The sequence below is a fragment of the Micromys minutus genome, assembly GCF_963924665.1.
Source record: "Micromys minutus genome assembly, chromosome: 1".
In the NCBI taxonomy this organism is placed as follows: Eukaryota; Metazoa; Chordata; class Mammalia; order Rodentia; family Muridae; genus Micromys; species Micromys minutus.
In genome coordinates this window covers 157,366,877-157,389,815 of record NC_137969.1, presented here as the reverse complement: position 1 = coordinate 157,389,815, position 22,939 = coordinate 157,366,877, and the positions used below count along the sequence as shown (strand labels likewise).

The following is a 22,939-nucleotide window of genomic DNA, read 5'->3' as shown; positions in this document are numbered from 1 at the left end:
TTCTTCCTTCTACCTTACCTTGACTTGAAATTCCATAGAGCTCTTCTTTGAACATGTTTCCTGTTTGAAAGCTAAAAACCAAAACTACAAAATAGTAATTTTCTCTAACTTACATAGAAATCAATAAACTAGATTTAATACTGAACTGAATCTCTAAGTTTTAGTCTGTTCCTATTTGGCTGAAAGGTTATAACATGTATCAAGAGTTTCTATCAGTTTTCAACTAAGAGTATCAGTTATTCTGTCAAAGGGCTTTATTTTTGCTCATAAAAAGGAAGTGGGTTTTGATAATATCTCAATGTTCTTCCTGTCTTATAATACATTTGAAACAGTGATGTCAGATCAAGAGTAAAAGCCCTAAATAAGAAAAATGAACAGCCACAATTAGTGTGCTTTATTGATAACTAGAACTGTCTTTTTAGCATTTTTTTTTTTTTTTTTGTTAAAATCTTTTCAGACAGTGATTCAATATATAGCCCTAGCAAGCCCGGAACTCACTGTGTAGACCAGACTGAGCCTGAACTTGCTGCAATCCTGCTTCTGCTTGCCAAATGCTAGAATTTCAGATGTGTGCCAACCTGAGTAGCACTTAAAATCACCTTTACTTATGTGTGCGTAGGAGCATGTCTGTGGAAGTCAGGAAAGATGTCAAGAGTCAGCACACTATTTCCAACAAGTAGGTTCCAAGGCTCAAACTCAAGTCCTAAGGCTGAGCCCCAAGTATACCTGTCAAGCCATTTGCAGTCCAGTCCTTTAGTTTCTTTCTTTTTTTTTTTTTTCTTCTTCCTTAAGATAGGGTCATATGTAATAGCTCAGGATAGATTCCGACTCAAAGTCCTCCTGCCTCAGTCAAACTTAAAACAGCCTTATTGAATGATGTAGCTACTCCTATTTGGCTACAGGTCTTCCATGTTAATTTCACAGGAATATAAAAATTTATAAATATGCAATACATCCCTGATATTTTATAGGATCTTATAAATGATATAAGAATAACAAGTTTAGATCACAAGGGAGACTAAGTTACTCTTTATTAGAGGTAACTCAGTATTTACCCAGGATTTATCCATTTCTTGAGAATAAGAGTTGCTCATGTAAACATGAATTGCATGTATACTTCTCACTTCACTTTCCAAACTATTCCCCTCCCAGCTTTATACACTATCTACAATTAGATAATAACTTCAGAGAATATCTCCTCACAGTATAAGTCATGGAGAAATAGCTGGAATTGTACTTATTTCTACAAATGAATCAAAGGCAGATGTAAAACAATGTTGAATTTGTTATTACCTAATTTTTAATGTCCTCTACTATAGTATAAAATATAGAGTAAGGTTATACTATTCTAATTTATCAATCGAGCTACTAACAAGAAATTTTAAGATATTTCTGAATCAGAATACATTTACTCAAATTCTTTGACATGGCCACTAACAGATATTATTTCTAAGCAAAAAAGTACCAGCAAGGGGCACTACTAAAAAGGCTGCTGCAGCCTGTATAGCTTTAAAAAAAAATAAAATAAAAACACAAAAAACAAAACTATACCTTTATTTTACATGTACATTGTGTGATCCCCAGTGCCCAAAAGGCCAAAAGGGGCATGGGATTTGCTACTGAACTTAAAGATAAGTATGAGCTACCATGTGGGAGCTGAAAAGTGAACTTGGATACTTTACAAAAGCAACAAGTGCTCCTAAATGCTAAGCCATCTCCCCAACCTCTCCGTGGGTGACTCTTAAAAGGTAGAAATGAGTCAGGCATATGTATCTCTATGTACAGAGTTCCAAGCCAGCTAGGACTACACATTGAGCCCTTATCTCAAAAAAAAAAAAAAAAAAAAAAAAAAAAAAAGCAAACAAAATCAAAAACAGTAAAACAAGAACAAAGCCAGATGTGATACCATACTTATTACTCCAGCATTTGGGAGGTAGAAGAGAGCTTAAGAGTTCACAGCCAGGTACTTTGAAATAGTCAGTTCCAGACTAGCCTGGATCATACGAAACCCTGTGAGCACTTAACCCTCAAACAAAAATATTTTCCAAAACAGTGACTTTTGTTCAGTTTAGTCTGGCCACCTTTAATGTTGATTTCTTTGTTTATGATACCACTGAGAAAACATGACTCTTGCTGGTTATTTATCTTGCCTACAATTTTCAACTATTTAAAAAAAAGTCTAAGTTGGAGAAAAATGAAAAAAAGACAAAGCCCTTTCCACTTTTTAAAAAGATTTACTTATTTTATTTATATAACTACATTGTAGCTGTCTTCAGACACACCAGAAGAGGGCATTAGATCCTATTACAGATGGTTGTGAACCACCATGTGGTTGCTGGGAACTGAACTCATGACCTTTGGAAGAGCAGTCAGTGCTCTTAACTGCTAAGCCATATCTGTAACCCCAAAGTCCTTTATTCTGCCCAAATCAAGTGCTTAAAAAAAGCTGGGTAGAACAAAATACACTGAGCAGAAGATGATCACTATCATTTATTATTCTCAAATTATTCATCAAAAATTTAAAACAGAGCTCCCTACTTCATTTTGTTTTTATCTTATTTGTGTCTGATAACTGAATTTTGGGTTGTTTCCAATAGCTTGCAAAGTTAGTTATGATTAGTTTTTTTTGAAATGTGTATTGTAGCTATACCAGAGAACATGAGTTGATGAATTAGTTTGATGCTTCCCAAGAATAGCACCATCATTACCATGGGAATAAGGAAAAAAAAATTAGACTTAATTTTATAATATGGCACATCAACAGTTCTCAATGCAGTTAAAATTAATGAGTTTATTATTATAGGAAGAATTATCTTAAGGTCTAAGGCAGTTTACTTACATATCACTTAAATTTAAAAGATACTCAAACTTGAGAAAACTGAATGCCTTCTTTACACATGAACATCAATACCACCATAAAGTATTCAGAAGTTAGTCCAAAATTTCTACTGACACATATAGCTTATTAAATATGAGGATAAAAAAATTTCCCTCTTCAAACACAGCTAATAAAAAGCTACAGGATAATTAGTACAAGTAGATGGCAAAATGTTATCTTTAACAGAAAAATACCTTCCAGGTAAAGGGCTTCAATGTAGCCATTATTCCTTAAGTGTCTTGGGTTAGGTATTAAATGGTATGAGAGGAAAGACAGGCAGACTGCATCTGGTGTTTGCTAGTAGTAATGAACATTCATTTCCTAGTAAGGAAGAGAGCTGAGAACAGTAAGTGCTCCAAGTTAGAAGACAGAAATAGAGAAAAGTTGCAAGTTTGGGTAAACAACTTCCACAAGGGCCATAAGCTGAGAATAAACCAAGGTAAACTTTAGAATGTTGTCCAACACATTTCACAATAAAGCTTATCCATTTCTTTTTCCTTTTTGAGGTAAGATCTCGTTTTCGTTATGTAGCCCTGGCTGGCCTTGAATTCCTAAGGGTCTGCATCTGCCTCCCAAGTGCTTGACTAAAGATGTGTACCACACCCAGCTAACAGGCTCTCCACACTGCAACCAACAGATTTAACTCAAAATGGTATGGTAAGATGGCTCAACAAGTAAAGATGAATGTGATATAAGCAAGACAGTCTGAGTTCAAATCTCAAAACCCACATGAAGGTGGACTGTACAAAGTTGTCCTAAGACCTACACATGTATTTCATGGCAAAGACTCCATGACAGCCAGGTTCTCTGTGTCCTCCACCCCATCAACACACACACACACACACACACACACACTCTCTCTCTCTCTCTCTCTCTCTCTCTATAAATATATATATATATACACACATATACATATACACACATATACATATATATATACATACACACATATATATTTTTTAAATTAATCACAAATTTAAACACAAAACTAAAGATTATAAAATTTATCGAAGATACAGAAGAAAATTTAGGTAAACCTGGATTTTGTCATAACTTTTTAGATGCAATACCAAAGACCCAAGTTCAATAAACAAAGGATTGATAAACTGAACTAAATTCAAATTAAAAACTTCTGCTTTATAAAAAGAAACGGTAGAACAAGAGCTGGAGAGACTGCTCAATGGGGTACAAATGCTTACCAAAACCCTGATGATGTGAGCTCTGGTCTTTGAAATGCATAAAAACCCAGATCAGGAAGCACTTATCTGCAATCCCAGTGTTCATAATGCAAAATGGGAGGAACTGCCCAGAAGCTTAATTGTAATGGCAGAAATAAGAGAAATTCTGCCTCAAAACAAGGGTGTAAGTGGTGAGACCCGACTCCTAAAGGCTGTCCTCTGACCTCCACCCTGTAGCATGTGTGAGCCTGTACTGATTTGTCATATATACAAACACACACATATTTGGAGAGGGAAAAACTGCCAAGAAAATTAAAAATAAACAGAACAAAGCAAACAAACAACCCCCACACCCAAAAACACCCCCCCCCAAAAACACAGCTATAGTTTTGGAGAAAATACACAGAAAAAACTTACCGAATAAAAGACTATAATCCAGGGCTAGAGAGCTGGCTCAGCAGTAAAGAACTGGCTACTCTTGCAGAGGACCCAGAGTCAATTCCCAGCACCCACAAAGTGGCTCATAACCATCCATAACTCCAGTCCCAGGGGATCCAATGCCCTCTTCTGGCATCTGTGGGCACCAGGTACGCACATGATACAGACATACACACAGGCAAAACTTACATACACATAAAATAAAAATAAATCTTAAAAGAAAAAAAAAGATTATTCTTCAAAAATAAACCAAGAATGCACTAAGACCAATAATAAAAAATTAACATCCCAACCTTAACAAAAAAAAAAAAAAAATGGACCAAGGACCTGGGCACGTTTCTAACCAAAAAATATATTCAAATAAAAACTAACTATGCAAAAAGACTTCTATATCACATGCAATCATGGGAATACAAATTACAACAACAGTGACATACTGACATGCATCTACTAGAAAGGCTGACAGATAACTGCTGGTAAGGATATAAAAACCAAAATATATTCTCCTCACAATGGAACAGTCAGACGGCTGTGAATGTACAGAGACAACAAACACCCACAGAAAAACTTGCACACAAAGTTCACAGTAGTTTTCACTCTCTGTTGCCAAAGCAATTACATCTTTCAGGTGGTGAATGGCTATTTGCAAATTATGCCATACAATTATACCCATAAGCCATGAAAATTCATGGAGTAATATACATTATACTAATATACATTACTAGATGAAATATGCCAATGTGGAGCAAGGAAGGTAGTTTGGTGAGTAAAGACCCTGCCACCAACCTTGGCCACATGAGTCTGAAGCCCAGGACCCACATGAGTAAAGGAGACAATCAATCCCTGTAAGCTGTCCTCAGACATCTAAATAAACACCATGGCACTAGTGCACGTGTGAATGCAGATGTAACATGCACATGCATGCAAGTGCACATACACAAAAAAAATTTAATGTTATTTAAAAACAATATCCACTTGAAAAGATACCAACTTCATGAAAGTGTTAGAAAAGCAAAAGTATGAAGACAGTAGAAAAGATCACAAGTTAGCCATAAGAGTGAACTTAGGGCAGTGAAAATATTCTGTATGACATACATAAGTCTACATGTCCTTGTAAATTTTGCAACCGTCCTAAGTCTTAGAAAGTACACTATTGAGATTAAATTCCAATGTCATCAACAAAACTGGGTGATAAAAATGTGCTAGTATGGGTTTCCAAGCACAATTAACAAATATAGAAAGAAAGAACATGAGACAAATGTGACTGCTAAAACACAACATTTACCAAAAAGTGGCTTCCAGCCTGTAATTTGAGCACTCACGAGGCAGAGGCAGGATGACTGGCTAAATGCCATCCTAGGCTATCCAGTTGTAAACCAGTGGTACATGATAGAACCATGTCCCAAAAAGCCAAGAACAAAAAAATATGTAAACAAAAGGCACAAAGAAAACCCAATGTGAACAAATCTGCACACATGTCTGAGTAAAAAGCAAATGTTAACAATGTACTTTCCACTCAACTAAAACCTAAGGATTCTCTAAAATGACAGGAGGGGTCAGGGGTGAGTGTGCATTATATGCTCATATGTGCATGTACATGAAGAGACCAGAGTTCACATCAAGAGTCTTTCTTGACCATTTTCCATGTGTATGTCATATGTGTGCAGACTCTGATCTCTCACTGAACCAGGTTGAGAGCTTATCAAACTTGAGCAAGTCTAGCTAACTAACTAGTAATCCTGTCTTTGCTTAAGTGCTAGCTGAGACTACATGACATGCCTGTTCAACCTTTACATTCTGGGGATTTGAACTATGATCCTTATGCTTAAACTTTATACAGTTCCCATCATAACCCACCTCAATATACCCCTTTTAATAATTTTGATAATTCATGAAGTCCAGCCGCCGCACCCCCCCCACCTCTTTGAGAAAGGGTCTCTCATTGATCCTTTGATCCCCATTGGCCCTGGGGCAAAGCTGCATGGCCCCTTGTCCCCTTCACTATTGTTATGTATGGGTGGGTGCTGGGGATCCAAACTTAAATCTTTAAGTTTACACAGCATATTAGACACAGAGCAATCTCCCAGCCCCTAAAAGAAAATATTATTTTTAAAAACTCTTCAGTATGCAGTCAGAGAGGTTCATGAGGCTAGTAGGTGCTGCCCTGAAAGATTAAATACAAACACGTGGACCCCTGCAGAAAACTACTGCCGAGCACTAAGCTACCAGGGAAAGAAGACGCTGTTGGCTGGGAAGAGTGGTAAGGCACTGCCTACAGCAGTCGGAGATTACCTTTCCTTTTCCACCTGCTCTTTCTCCCTTCTTTGTTGCTGCCACCATCACTGCTGCTGCTGTTCTCAGAGCTCTGAGAATCTGACTGACCATCACTGCTTTCTTCTGAACCTTCTGACAGCTCTTTCACTCCATCTGGCACATCTTTCTGAAAATGTAGGCATCCTGTTAGGACTGTTACCATTTTAGCAAATTGAAACTGAATTTCTAATATGTAATGCAATAAATAATTAGCTGATTAATTTTTAGTATTATAAAATAGTAAAACCACAAATATTTGCTGAAATCCTGGTACCTCCTTGGGGGGTTTCAGATAAGTTAATTTTCGATCTATAATCAAGGATAAAAAATTATAACATTTATATGCAGGCACAACATGTATTTAAATTACATTAGAACTGGCAAATATAAATCCAGGTAAAAGATGAAACATTGAGGTTTTCTTAGACATAACTGTGTATGTGTAGGGTAGCACCCTATGTATTCTGAATCCAATTACAGAATTAAAGTCAGAAAAATAAGATTATCATATTATTTTCATTTAAGTAGGTCCTCAATATTGGTTAATAAGTAGCAGCAAGAAGAGAAGTATTACTTATTTGTTTGTTTTTGTTTTTGTTTTTAAAAACAAGTTAATCACTTTACTGTTAACATTTAATGAGAATGTTAACCAGAAAGAAAAACTATATCTACGTAGTATGAGAAAAACATAACCAGGTAGCTGCATATGAAAGGCTAGAAGTAAGGCTTTCTGACTTTATCTCCTGCCAACTACACAGCCTTAGTCTAAGTTAATTTCTCATGCTTTAATTTTAGTTTCTAAGATGAAGTAACAGTACCTACCTTAAAAGATCTCATAGAAATTAAACGTGCTAACTATGTATAGAATAATGCCTTTATGAGAGCTCAATATTCGCTACTATGTGTTCACATAGTACAAAAACCATATACAAATAGATGAATTAGTGAATGTTATTTCTCTTATGGGTTTTCTTTCCATCAGTACTTTATGGTCTGTCATAATTTTACACTCACATTAAAAAAATAAACTGATAGGCACAAAAAATTAATCCTACATCTAACTGGCACCACATGACATATTCCCAAGACCATTAAGTCCGACTGAGTAGGAACAGTTATTTTCCAATTAAATTTCTCTCTAATCCATCTCTTATGTTATACACTTTCTTAAAATACAGACCCCATATTTTTATATTCCTTCCTTCAAAATGCAGGACAGCTTTTATAGAGTTAGTTGCCAGCCAGACATCTTGACCTGTAGGTTCAACAAGTATCTGAAATACAAATATAATTATCTTCTTTTTGCAAAAAAAAAAATTGTGATCCCTCTGGGATCAATGGCTAATGCCCCAAACCTTAGGATCTTTTTTCACCCACTATTTTACACATCCCAAATGCAATGTGCTCTATTTTTTCAATGTCTCTTGAGTCTTTTACTATTCTGAGTTCCTCCTTCAAATTATAACCACCTTTTCATGAAATTTTTCTTAAAACACAGATTTGATCCAATGGTTCTCCCTGATGACTTCTTAACATCTCCTTACTCAACACATCACCCAAACACACAAAGCTCAGTCGTGGTCAAACTTAATTGATAGCTAGTATTTAACAATTATCTTGACCCCAGTGATTATCACTTAATCTTTTTTTTTTTTTTACTTACAGATTTATTCAGAATCTTCTCTGTCTCTTCATTTGAGCTACTCATAGAAAATAGGAAGCAATAGAAACAAAAGGAAAACCTACTGTTCCTTGAAGGCCTTCACTCCTCAAGCATATGTTCAAGTCCAGCTCAAATCTTACCGGTAAATAAAAGAAACATTCCAGATCTCTTTATTCAAAACTAATTTTGCTTCATTATAATAGTAGAGTTTCAGAGTATATTGTGTTAATAGAAAATATTTTAATAATGAAAATGTGAGCATTAAGGGGTTCAAGAACTATAGTTTATCCAACTTTTATTTCTGGCAGAGATTTGACAATGTGATACAAGCCATAAATTATTTGAACTCTAAGTTCTTTTTTCTTTAAAGATTATTTATTTTATGTGTTTTGCATGCATGCATGCATATGTTTACAAGTATATGTAGTATCTGTGGAGGCCAGAAGAGAACATCATGCTAGAAGCTGAACCCCATTCCTCTGCAATATCAACTAGTGCTTTTAACTGCTGAGCCATCTCAGGCCTTAAACTCTGAACTTTCGATACAGAGCACAAAGACTTTGTACTTTCCTAATCAACAGTGAAATTAGGAAAACCTATTGTTCTGCTGTTTGGTCTTTGACTTTAGTTCCTAAAACAGGCACATAAACGATTTAGTACCTTCTCTAAATGCTAAGAGTGATAATATCTGTGTTGATAAGATGACAGACTTTTTGTGTGTTTCTAATGGCCTGCCTCAGAGGGGGTTGGCTATTTTGGAGACAACTGTGTGATTAGAAAATTGGAACTTTTAGCCAAGACCTTAAGGATGAAAGATAAGCTGATAGCAATGACAGAATGATAATTCAATCACAAATCTTCCATTCAAGGCTGGCCTAGGGCGTTTAGCTTACACATGGCTAAAATGACATCTGTGCTGGGAGCTGATAGCAAAGACAGCTTCCATACCCAATGACCACCTTACTTTATGCATGTCCTTTATCTGAATTACAATATGTGGGAAACTGAAAAGGTTGTCTCTGACATCTTTTTGTAAGCAGTCCTAGGAAGTTAATGAAACACAAGAAGAAGAACATGAAACAATAATTATAGCTAGTCTATCAGAGGTTAGGTCACAACCAAAGACTTGTAACTGGCAGCTGAAGTGAAGGGGCCTGACACAATGGACACAGTGCAAAACCTGAATTAAATTAAAGAGTACCTAGCTGATTTCAGTGGGAGAATAGTTTGATGTATGGGAGAACCCCCGCCAAATGATATCATTAACCATAGAAAATACATTTTGAGGTTTTGCTCCCCCCTCTAACAGCACAGTAAGCATTTTAATGAATACAAAGAAAATTATGGAAGATCTAGACTAGCTAAAATTACCTATTCTAATACAGCTAGAAGAGCTAAAACAATCATAAGGCCCACAACACACAAATGTTAAAGGCTGCAGACAAAGTCAGAGAAAGTTAAGATTAAAAATCAGGAAAGCATTTTGCATATTGTGCAAATTGGTCCTAGAAATGGACATGATTCTTTTGTCTTGGCCTCCTGAGTATTACAACTGATAACCACAACACCACCTTCAGCTCCTAGATATGGAGTCTTGTTCCTCTTTTGTTTTGTACTGTTTGAGACAGGACCTCACTGTGCATCACAGGCAGGCCTAGCTAGAACTCATCACTTGATACCTAGATCTGCAGCCTGAGTGCTAAGATTAAAGGCATTCATGGACATACCTATAAGACGTCCATTTACATACATGGTTTAGTATGTAAGTATGGGCACCAATGTGGCATAGCACACATATGAAAGTTAAAAGAACAACTTGTGTGAACTGGTTCTCTCCTTCATTTAAATGTGCCCAGGGGACCAAAAACAGGTTGCCAGTACCTTTCTTTACATGCTGATCCATCTCAGCACCCCAGGCTAGATGCTTTTAATGTTAATGACTCTACACCAGCACTGAGCACTGTGATTTGTAGCTAGCTAGGAGATAAGCGGTAATGGAACAGAAGAGTCTATGGATTTGTCACTTTGAGTATAACTGTCTCCCAAAACACGTTCTGGCTTGCTGATTGACACAAGTTTAATCTTATCCTCACATCAAGAATGAAAATGATTCTATACATTTGACAATAGCCATAACTCATGTATCATTGTGTCACACGAGCTGGGCCAAACAAAGTAAGTTAAATCTAAGAGGTGGGAGCCTCTTGCTTTAGTTACTGGACTCATCTCTCTAGACTTACAGTTTGCAGAATGGAGACTCGGAATGAATTCATATACGATGAGAAGCTGACTGAGAATAAAGCTAAAAGAAAGAACAGAGACCAAGACTAGATGACATCTTTTTGATCTAGCCTGGATTTCCCATGAATGTTTAGCTGTATGGATTAAATTCTCTAGCCTTCTTACTAATCTCATATAGATTGCTTTTCCTACTTGTAAGTGAAAGGATATTGATAAGAAAGGGCGTTAAATCTGACCAGAGTTCCTATTCTTGTTCTGCTACAACACAGCCAACACTGGTAAAGAAATCACATCTTTTGAACTTTAGTCTTCTCCCTTATAAAAACAGAATAACCATAACTGTACGTTTTAATGGGGAAGATCATAAGCAAAGCAAAGCATCTGAAGTAATACCCAATCTGTAATGTAAATAGTAGCCTTTTAAAAATAAGAAGTAGGGGCCATAAAGAGGGCTCAGCAGTTAGGATCATGAACTGCTGCTCCTCCAGAGGACCCAGGTTCAACCCATTGCCCACACAAAAGCTAACAATCCACTGTAACTCTAGCTCCAGAGGATCCAACACCCTCTTCTGGCTTCTCTGAACACCACAAGTATGTGGTACATGGTGTTCCACATGTATACATGAAGGCAAGACACCCATACACACAAGATATCTAAAGCTCAAACATTTCATTTTAATTAAGAATATAGAGTGCTTTAGTGTTCATGAGGCTCTGAGTTCAACTCCCAGAAAATCTTCACCCTCTCCAAAATGTACTTACTTACTTAAGAATTGAAATTTTATTTCTTCTTGGGAATAAGTTCCCCAAGGACAGAATTCTGTCTCTATGGTTCAATAATTATATGTTGTCACTTACTATGGCTTGTCTCCCCAAAAACTTACCTTCAAAGTATACACTCCCATTCTACCTGGGACTTTATAGAAGATGCCCTCTTCTCCTCGGGAGTTTGTGTGCAGCATTGCATTTAAGCATGCAAGAGGGGAAGTCCCACTAAAAGCAAAGAAGGGGAAGAACATAGTGATTAGTTTATCTCTAAGTATCTTTTGTAATTCTGACTTTATTTTTAATTGATCAATGTTACTTTTATGTAATTTTTTTACTAACTACAAACTGTATCAATACAGAAAGAAATTGCCACGAAGAAAATGAATAGACAACTCATCTTTGAATACATAAAGAGAGAAAATTTTAATTTAAACTTAAATAGAAGCAAAGCAAAATATTCATATAGCAATATGAAACTTATTTTGCAGACCTACTCTACTTACACATGAAACTTTACATGTGGACATGAAAGTAGAAAGCATGCGCACATGTATTTTTTTATTGGCTATTTTATGTATTTACATTTCAAATGTTATCCCCTTTCCTGGTTAACCCCTCTCCCATACCCCCTCCTCAGGGATGCTCCTTTTTAACACATGTGGTTATAATATATGCTTAAAACTGTACAGCTCTCTTTACTGTTTCATTTAGTTTCTTTCTTCTCTCTCCTCGCCCTTCCCTTCCCCTAGCCGCCCCACTTTGTTATTTTAAGACAGGATTCTTCTGCGTTTCCCTAGCTATCCTAAAACTAAGAACAGCATTAATAAACAGAAAATAAAATGTAGTAGAAATATTACAAAATTCAGTCTAAGGTCAGAGGTTTACTGAAGAAAATACACTAATACCTTTTTTGTACAATTGGTAGGTTTTCTGGTTTTGTTTTTGAGATAGAATTCTTATTCTGTAGCACAGGTCTGAAGTGTGTGGAACTCTAGATGTAGCCCAGGATGACCTCTTCCTAGTTTAGTCTCTCAAGCACTAGTGTTACAGGGAGGAAGCAACATTGTCTGGCTTTTGGTATTGCAATACTTAAAGCAACATATTCGTGTATCTTAGGAAAACAGAAGTAGCAAGAGAGCACACTGAAAGTTCATATGGAAGCCAGGAGGTGGTGACTTGTGCCTTTAATTCCAGGCCAGCCTGGGCTACAGAACTGGTTCCAGGACAGCCAGGAGTATACAAGAATCCTATCTAAAAAAAAAAAAAAAAAAAAAAGAGAGAGAGATAGAGAAAGGAAGGAAGGGAAGGAGAAAAGAGGAGAGGAGGGGAGGAGAGGGGAGGGGGAAAAAGCATATAGATGGTTGAAAAGATGGTTCGGTGATTACAAGCACTAGCTGCTCTTCCAGAAGTCCTGAGTTCAATTCTCAGCAACCACATGGTGGCTCTAAACCATCTGTAATGGGATCTGAAGATAGCAATGTGTACAGTGTAGTGTATTTACATATACAAAATTTTAAAAAGATAAACTGAACGAATAGCACTATTCATCATTAAAAAAGAGTTAAGGTAAATATTAGACTATATATTAAATGGCTCTGACTTTAAGCCTCAAAAAAAAAAAAATACTAAAACAGGAGGGAGTTATTAGATGGTATCATGCATATGAGGTAAAACCAAAGAAAACTGGGCATGGTGGCACACACCTCTAAGCCCAGCATTTTGGAGACAGATCTTAGTAAGACCCTGCTTAAAAACAAAACAACCAAAAACAGACCAGAACAAAAGAAGCAGTCCAGCCTAAGTCACTCAATTTTTATAAAAAATTAAATCTTATTAAGCTTCATCCATGACCTGTTACTTAACAAAGTACTAACTAAAGTTAGAAAAGATTAATCTCAATCTATAAGCAAACATGGCATATACGTGACACAAGAACACATATATATTTCCCTGTTCTCAAGCCTCACTTAAGTCATGTAACTGAAATAAAACAAAGATCTATACTATAAATAAGGGAAATGCTGCAGCCTAAGGTTATCTGGAGTGGCATGCAAACACAGATAAAAGGCCAGTTCAGTAAAGAATTCAGACTATGAATTTTAATCTGTTCTGCCTAGTGTCAGGTAAGTATCACTTGAGTAGACAATTAACCAATATTTTCTCTATGTAAGTCAAGCAAATATATTTTCAATCTCATAAGTAATGCGCACATCTCTATCTTGTGAGCGTTTTCATCAACATGCTGAATTATACTTCAGTGCTATAAAGCAAATGAAAATTGATAAACCTTAATGTCAACAATTTCTAAAATTATGGCTATGTAATGGTTACAAATGATAAAAATAAACAATAAAAAGCATACTTAGTGACTAATATTTATATACTATCACTATTACTTCATTTCTAAGACAATTAGTTTGAAAAAGTAAAAATTATTCATACAAAGGCACACTCAATAAAACTTGTAAAAGAGTGCTTTATAATTGCTCAATACGCCTTTAGAATAAAGTAATACTTCTTACCTTCTGGAGTTGGAATGCACCCCAAGAAAATAAGAGAAGGGAAAAAAAAAGTTTTAATTTTTCTTTACAAGTAACAATAAGTAAGCTCCCCCAAATAATTAATACCATGAGCTTTCAGCAATACTAACAATCCTCAAATTAGAAACAAACACCATTTTGCTACATAAAACATAAAAATTTTTAAGATATATAAATTAATCCAAAACATTGTTGTCTAAAATCACACATATAAACTCAGCCATATAGCCTAAGCTACTATAGAAAAACAAGTGAAATACTTGAATTCTATGAAAAAGTGTAACTATCGGAGCAGCTTAGAGATAAGTGAGAATTTTGTATAGTATTCTTTTACCCAGACATTTTTATTATAAGGAGTCATCATAAAGCCATCAACAATGGCCTTGAGGGTTATTTGCTTCTCTTTGAACTATAATGATTTTGATGCAAATTTAAACAGATTAAATTATACTATTGCTGCTGCTGGGTATAGAGGCACATGCTTGTATTCTCAAGATTTATGAATTCTAGGCCAACATAAGCTACATAGTAAATCCTGGCTGAAGAAAACAAAACAAAGCAGCAAGCCGGGGAAGATGGTATATATCTGTAATCTCATTAGTTACTTACAAGGTTCAACTTCCCAGCCACCCTTAGTATTATGAGATCCTACCTACCCTGTGGTTGATATACAGGTGAGGGCAGACACAGATAAGGCAAGGCCTATGATTGGGCAGTGAAAAAGTAAGGCAGGGACAGAGTTTTGGAAAGGGTGGAGAATCCAAGAGGAAAGAAGTCAGGATGGAAAACGAAGAGGATCAATCTCTATGTGGCTTTAAACAGGTAGCTATAAATATCTTACAAAGGATGGACAATTTCTCTTATCTTGAGCAGATTATATCATATCATAATTGGATTTGAGTTTATTGGGTGGATATTCTGTGGAGTGAGCATTTACTGATATAAATCTGATTGCTAAATAACAAGTTTCTAGAGTTTTGATTTTGTCAGGCTAGTAGGGATTGTGACAATAACCACAGGGGGTGGTTGCTGGGAATGTGAGCAAAGTTCATGGCAGAGAGGTGCAGAAGGGTGGCCACCGTATGACTCTAGGAATGGTGGATCACTTTTTTATATTTACTGTCAAACTACCCCTCACCCCTCACCCAAAAAAGAAAAAACAAAAATGTTTTCTACCAATACCTAAGGGTTTTGTTTCTGTTTAACTTGACAAACCCAGCAAGTTTGCAGGCTTGACAACAGACTACAACTAGTATATAAGAATAGAGTATTCACCACAAAGGCAGGAGCTAATTGTAGAAACACATGTTATTAACTCAATAAAAAATGTGCATGTGGGGCTGGAGAGATGGCTCAGTGGTTAAGAGCGGTGACTGTTCTTCCAGAGGTCCTGAGTTCCAATCCCAGCAACCACATGGTGGCTCATAATTATCTGTAATAGGATCTGATGCATTCTTCTGGTGTGTCTGAAAACAGCTACAGTGTACTCGTATAAATAAATAAACCTTAAAAAAAATAAGAAAAATGTCTTGCTATTAAAAAAAAAGTGCTTGTGTACTTTTGGAAAGGAAGTTCTCCCTTTCCACTCCTTCCACCAGAAATCAAACTCAGTGTGTGTAGCAAACAAGCAAATGGTTTACCTGTGAGTCATCTTACAGACACAAGACGTTCTCCATTCTTAATTAGGCTTTTTTCTAATGAAATCACGTTGGTGAAATTTAGCTTAGTAAATAGCCAAACAAAGATCTACTTTCCAGAGATAATGATTTCTGCCATAAAGCAATGACAATGAACTCTTTATTCCTTTGTTATAAAAGCACCAAAAATATTGGGTTTTTTTGTTTGTTTTTCTTTTTTTGATTTGGTGTTCTAAAACAGGATGTGGGAGTTTAAACAAGAATGGCCCCCATAACCTCATATACTTGAATGCTTGGTCCCCAAATGTTTGAAAAGGATTAGCAGATGTGGCCTCCTTGGAGGTATATCACTGGGCATAGGATAGTTTCAAAAACCCACCAAAGTCCTAGTTAAATCACTCTGTCTCATGCTTGTGAATCAAGATTTAAGCTCTCAACTGCTACTCTAACTGTAAACCCAATTTTAAACTTTCTTGGTCATCATGTTTTAACCCAGTAACAGAAAAAGTAACTAATACTCAGTGTTGCTAGATAGCCCTGCCAGCCTGGTATTCAGTATATAACCAAGGCTGGCCTTGAACTCACAGCACTTGTCTCAGCTTTCAGAACACTGAAATCATAAATGTGCCATTCCATAACTAACTTTTCTGTTTCCATTTTTTGGTTCAAATTTATCTTACAAAATAACTCCAATGTAGATGGCCAAATTTATTTCAATATACAAAAATGAATGACATAATGTTAACATTTCTTGATAACAAAGTTTTAATTGTGCAGTAATGATTATATACTGACATAACAAGACACTTAGAAACTGGACACTATTAACACATCTACTACATTTAAAGATTAAACATCTGTTTATATATTCATTTTTAAATGTGCATGTGTGTGTTTTGAGTGTTTGTGCCATAAAATGCATGTAGAGACCAAAGAACAACTTCCAGAAGTCATCTGTCCCCCTCTTCCACTAGGAGTTCTGGAGACTGAACTCAGACCATTAGACTGGCAAAGGCTTTAAGTCCTTAAACACTTCAGCAGTTCTATTTTACTTATTTATTTTTTTAAAAAAAGGATCTTGTTATGTTGCCCAAGTTGGTCTAGAACTCACAGACACAAGTGATATATCTTACAAGACTTAGCCTCTCTAAAACATCTTGGACAACAGATGCCCAGCAAAGACTTTCTCTTGACACAGATAGTAAACTTTCTCCATTTCATTCTTGTTAACAAATCTTATTTCTTCCTATAATGCTTACCTCTAGTAGTTGATATAGAGTAATTTTTACCCAATAATTACTGAACTCAGTATCAAAAGTACAGACTGAAGGTGAAGGCTTGAAGATGACTCCAGACCTTCCTAAGAATTAGCATGCATACACTCTGAAAGATACTTTGCCTTCTTGTGAAGAATTTGCTTTACTTATCTTTTATTTTATATAGTATGACTTAAAAACTACAAAGGCTGACAGATGAATAAACCTGAAGTTCAAAAAGTATATTAATCAATATATGAGAAAAATACTAATATATACTAAATATTATTAAATACTCTAACCAAACACAATCATTACCAGTAACAGTTTAATAACTTGCCTGATTTCTTTTAGTCCTTCTCTCTGGATAACTTGTAGAATTTCTTTATGACTCATAGGGGTATTAGGGTATTTTTCTAAGACCTGAAAAACAAGGAAATAATAACAATGAATTAATTCTTATTTTATTTTATGTTCTCATTCTTATAATTGTCTATTATTATGACTATGTCAATAATTAATCTAAAACATAAATCTAGATATTTCATCCAGACTTTTTCCTCAACCACAAACAGTAAGTCAAATCTAAAGCAGAAACAGATCAAAAGGCTAAAATTAACATTTAAATTACTCAATGAATATAAAATTGCTTAATTTTAGTCTCCATTACCAAGTCTCATCTCTACCTGTGACCGACCTATCACTGTACACATCTTAAGAATATTTATTTTAACAAGGTGTGATGGCCCCCAACTTTAATTCCAGCACTTGGGAAACAGAGACAAGAATATTCCTGAATTTAAGCCAGCCTGGCCTAGAGTAAATTCCAGGGCAGCCAGGGATACACAGAAAAATCCCATCATTTGAAGGAAGAAAGGAAAGGAAAGGAAAGGAAAAGGAAGGAAGGAAGGAAGGAAGGAAGGAAGGAAGGAAGGAAGGAAGGAAGGAAGGAAATCATCTATGCATATATTTCTATCAGTGACTACTACTTCATGGACATACAGTGGTATGTTCATGTTCATTTATTCTCAAATAACTGAATATATAACTATACTAAAACTGCATCTGTGGAACACTTATATCTCCTTGCTTTCTGACTGCAAGTGTAATATGACCCCACACCCTTGCCATGTGCTCCCTACCATGCATGATGAACTATAGCCTCAAATGTCATTAAAGTCATGAGTCCTTTAAAAAAAAATCAGTAACAGTGTTTTGAATGCAATAAAGACAGTTAAGAATAGTTTGTTCCCCATTAAATATAACTAAAAGTCTGGACAGAAATAGATAAAATAATTATCTGCGGAGTTCAAATCTGGTAGCAGATAAAAGGAAACCACATTAGAAAAAACAGTTTAGTCAGAAGTAGGTTTTCCAGTTTTGTTTTTTTTATAACCTCCTGGCCTGGACTCAACATCAATCCAAAACCCAAGACCACACTGATACAGACAGAAAGTGTTCCAATACAATGTTGTCAGTTTTAACTGAAGCACAGTGTCTTAGTTAGGGTTTTATTGCTGTGAACTGACACCATGACCAAGACAAGTCTTATAAGGACATTTAATTGGGGCTGGCTTACAGGTTCAGAGGTTCAGCCCAGTGTCATCAAGGTGAGAGCATGGCAGCATCCAGGCAGGCATGGTGCAGGAGGAGCTGAGAGTTCTGCATCTTCATCCAAAGGAAGCCAGGAACAGACTAAGCATCCTCAGGCAGCTAGGAGGAGTATCTCCAAGCCCACCCCCAGAGTGACACACTTCCTCCAACAAGGCCACACCTTCTGATAGTGCCACTCCCTGGGCTAAGCATATGCAAACCATCACATTCCACTCCCTGGCCCCATAGGCTTGTTAAAACACACAAGTCTATGGGGGCCATACCTAAACATAGCATAATTAAAAAGTACATTTAGTCCAACTTCCAAAGTCCCCATAGTCTGTAGTGGTATCAACAATGTTAAAAGTCCAAAGTCTCTTCTGAGATCCATCCAATTGCTTAATTGTAATCCCTGAATTCGGTCAGGCAACCAGCTGGGCAAACTCCAAATTCTGCATCTCCATGCTGATGTCAAAGCAGTCTTTAGATTCAACTCCTTTTTCATCTTTGTTGATGGCAACAAACTTCTTTCTCCTGGTCTGGTTCCACTCCCTGTTAGCAGCTTTCCTTGGTAGGTATCCCTCTGCTCTGGCATCTTTAACATCTTTGGGTCTCCAAGGCAGCTTCAATGTTAAAGCTTTTCGTTTCAATGTCTGGGATCTACACATGATCTTCTGGGCTCATCCAAGGACTGGCTTTACTTCTCCAGCTCTGCCCAAGGTAGCACTTCAAGCTCAGGTTGATCCACTACACCTTTGCTGTTGTTCTTGATGATCATCCCCTGGTACTGACATCTCAGATATACTGAGGTCTTCCGTTACAACTAGGCTTCACCAATAATAGCCTCTCATAGGCTCCCTTCATGGTGCCAAGCCTTGAATCCTTTGCATGACCCCTTCAATCCTGGATTGTCAACAGCTACCGAGGCTGCACTTTCACCAATGGCCTTCCATAGCCTCTCACAGTCCCAAGCCTCAACTGTTCTTCATGACGCCTTCATGCCTTCAGAACCAGTATCACCTGAGTGACTCTTACACATTACCAAGTACAGCTGCAGCAGGAGGTGCAACCTTGGTATCTCTGGAATACAGTTTTTTGTTTGTTTGTTTTTTTTTTGTTTTTTTTTTTTTTTTTCTGAAAACACTTCCCAATAGATTTCACCTCAGTGATGCTGGTCTCTTCTTAATCACCACTTATTTCTTAGCTCCACCTGACCAGCATCAATTGTCCCAGTGGTCTCCTTCTCCTCTTAAATATAAGGCCAGAGCCACATGGCCAAAGTTGTCAAGTTCTGCTGCTGGCAGGAGCTAGAACATGCCCCTCTTCTATTACATTATCACTAGATTCCTCTTTTCTAACTACTTCACTGCCTAAACTTGGCTGTCCTGAATCTTTCTCAGTAGACTGAACTTGAATTTAGAGATTTGTATGCCAGTCTCCTGGGATTAAAGGGATTTAAGCTTTTCTTCACCTAGAACTTGCTCTGTCCTAGGCTGGCTTTGAATTTAGAGATCTGCTGTCTTTGACTCCTGGGATTAAAGGTTTGCACTAAATCGCCTGGAGCCAATTTTAGCTGGGTGGGGTCTTGTCCCAAGGTCCTTACTTCCTTAATTCAATTTAAAATTCTTGACTGCAGGATTTAGCTCCATTTCATTTCCTGGTGTCCCTTTAATACTGGAACCATATGTTTTGTATCTTTCTCAACTTGCTCCTTTTCATTAAAATGTTCTTCATAAGGGTGAGTTTTACTAACCACACAACAGAATTTACACCAGGCTGTTTTGAGACTTCCTTTTTCAAAGCAATTAATCTAAATCTCTTCATCTTAAACTCAGGCAGACTCCTTGGACAAAAGCAAAAAGCAGCCATGTTCTTCACCAAAATACTACAAAAACAGTCTCTTGGCCACATACTGAAATTCTCCACCGAAACCAATTGATCCAAGTCAGAACATTTCAAATCACTCTCAGTAACAAAGTCTTACTCAGTAACAATATTCTTACTAGGATAGCTCATTAAGCCCCATTTAAAGCCTTCCACAGCTTTCCAAATACAAAGTTCCAAAATCCACATTCTTCCAAACAAAAGCATGGTCAGGCCTATCACAGCAATACCCCACTCGTGGTACCAACTTCTGTCTTAGTTAGGGTTTTATTGCTGTGAACAGACACCATGACCAAGGCATGGAACCTTGACCATGACCATGACCATGCCCCTGATGACCAAAAAATCTGTATCACATCCTATTTCTGATGTCAGCTTCATCAACAATTTTACCAGTATTAGATGGAAGTAAACAAAAGAGCATGTTTTTCTCCAGCTATTAGTCCTTTGTTTTTTCTGCAATTTTCACCACAAATAACTAATATATTAGTTTGTATAAAGCACACAGAAATAAAACTAATCATAAGTTCCAAAACTTATAAGGACAACATTTAATTGGGGCTGGCTTACAGGTTCAGAGGTTCAGCCCAGTGTCATCAAGGTGAGAGCATGGTAGCATCCAGGCAGACCTGGTTCAGGAGGAGCTGAGAGTTCTGCATCTTCATCCAATGGAACCCAGGAACAGACTAAGCAACTTCAGGCAGCTAGGAGGAGTATCTCCAAGCCCACCCCCAGAGTGACACACTTCCTCCAACAAGGCCACATCTTCTGATAGTGCCACTCCCTGGGCTAAACACATGCAAACCATTACCTGCAGTAAAGGAGACTTTTCTAATGTCACTGGGGAAGGGAATTCTCCCAACTTGTTTTTAGACTTTGGGGCATGTCACTGTCCTGTCCCTCTCTTTCTACACCTGCCCAGGCAACAACACAGCAGTAGCTGTGAACCAATATCACACTTTGAAACTAGCCACTAGCTGACATAAATGCAAAATAGATGCAGATGGCTGAAAAAAAATTCTAAAAATTAAGACATTTTGAATTTTAGTACATAGATTTGAGACCTAAAGCTAACGCCAGGCACTTTCTTTTAATCCCAGCACTGGAGTTGGAAGTGGACAGATCTTTGTTAGTTCAGGACTACATAGTAAGACCCTGTTGCCAAAACAAACAAAATTTCTCCATAGGATTTAAATAAGCACTTGATGGGTTCTTTTAGTTTGGTTTGAGGACATATGAATTTTCCAGCCCAGGACCTTAGGTCCCTACACGGCCCAAGAATGCCCTTGAACTCATAACCCTCTGGTTTCCACCTCCCCAGTGTTAGGACTTTAGACACACTCCATCTACTCAGTTTGTGCTGGGGACGGATTCCAGGACTTCTTATATGCAGTGAAGCACTCTAACAAATGAGACCTTTCTGGACCCTCATGGCTGTGTGATCCTAACAAGTAAATGTCAAATATATAATCTGAAATCACTCTATGGAGTTCACAAAAGACAAACTATAAACCCAAAAATGGCAACTGTTAGGATTATAAAATTTGTACAAATAGCTATGCTTCAAGAAGCCATAATACATTTTTTTAACCCCAGTACTCAGAATGCTAAAACAGGATTGCCCCTGATGACCAAAAAATCTGTATCACATCCTATTTCTGATGTCAGCTTCATCAACAATTTTACCAGTATTAGATGGAAGTAAACAAAAGAGCATGTTTTTCTCCAGCTATTAGTCCTTTGTTTTTTCTGCAATTTTCACCACAAATAACTAATATATTAGTTTGTATAAAGCACACAGAAATAAAACTAATCATAAGTTCCAAAACTTATATATAAAAAAATTGCTCCTCTGTGAAACTATGTTACACTGTAAGAAAAACCAAGAATAAAATATCATGCATAAAACATTTGTGTTTTATCATGTATTTTGTACTTTGATCAAGCTGAACAGAATAGTATGTAACTGTGTAATTCCAGCACTATAGAGGGTGAGGCAGGAGGACCAAGGGTTATACACAAGCTTAGACTACAAATAAAAATTCTGTCTCCCCCTCAAAGTGGACCTCAACAAAGTCTAGGTCAGTCTGGGCTACATAACATGTATGCTTCTATAACAGCTTGGGCAACAAAACAAAAGCAGAACTTGGGAAAGCAGGTGGTGGTGTAGCACACCTTTAATCCAGCACTCTGGGAGGCACAGGCAGGTACATCTTTGAGTTCAAGGCTAGCCTGGTCTATAGGGCTCCAGGACGTCAGGGTACACAGAGAAACCCTGTTAAACTGAAGAAAGAAAAAAGGAGGGAGAAGGAAGAAGGAGAAAGAAAAAAGGAGGAAGGAGATTTAGAAGAAGAAAGGGAGAGAGGAAAAAAGAAAATAAAAAATAAAAAATAAACAAAAACAGGGCCTAGGGCTGTGAGATGGATCAGCAGTGAGGTTGCCACCAAGCTTAAGAACCTGAGTTCGAACAAGGAAGCAAAGAAGTGCCTCTTGCAATCTTTTTCCAGCTGTGTGCATATGCACTCACAAATAAATAAGAACACAAAAAGG

At 36.9% G+C, this 22,939-nt stretch overlaps 1 protein-coding gene across 2 annotated transcripts in view; it reads right to left on the bottom strand.

Annotated features, from left to right (window-relative positions):
* The window catches only part of ASXL2 (ASXL transcriptional regulator 2), a 72,914-nt gene that overhangs the window by 35,765 nt on the left and 14,210 nt on the right, over positions 1-22,939 (bottom strand). Inside the window, exons 2-4 of one of the 2 annotated variants that reach the window (XM_080940583.1) lie at positions 17,253-17,335; positions 11,596-11,704; positions 6,787-6,934 (exon numbers count right to left, since the gene is read on the bottom strand). In XM_080940583.1, the coding sequence (XP_080796709.1) occupies positions 6,787-6,934; positions 11,596-11,704; positions 17,253-17,335 (340 nt within the window). Of the gene's footprint in view, positions 1-6,786; positions 6,935-11,595; positions 11,705-17,237; positions 17,336-22,939 lie in introns of both variants that reach the window. The other variant, XM_080940582.1, reaches the window with a different exon arrangement.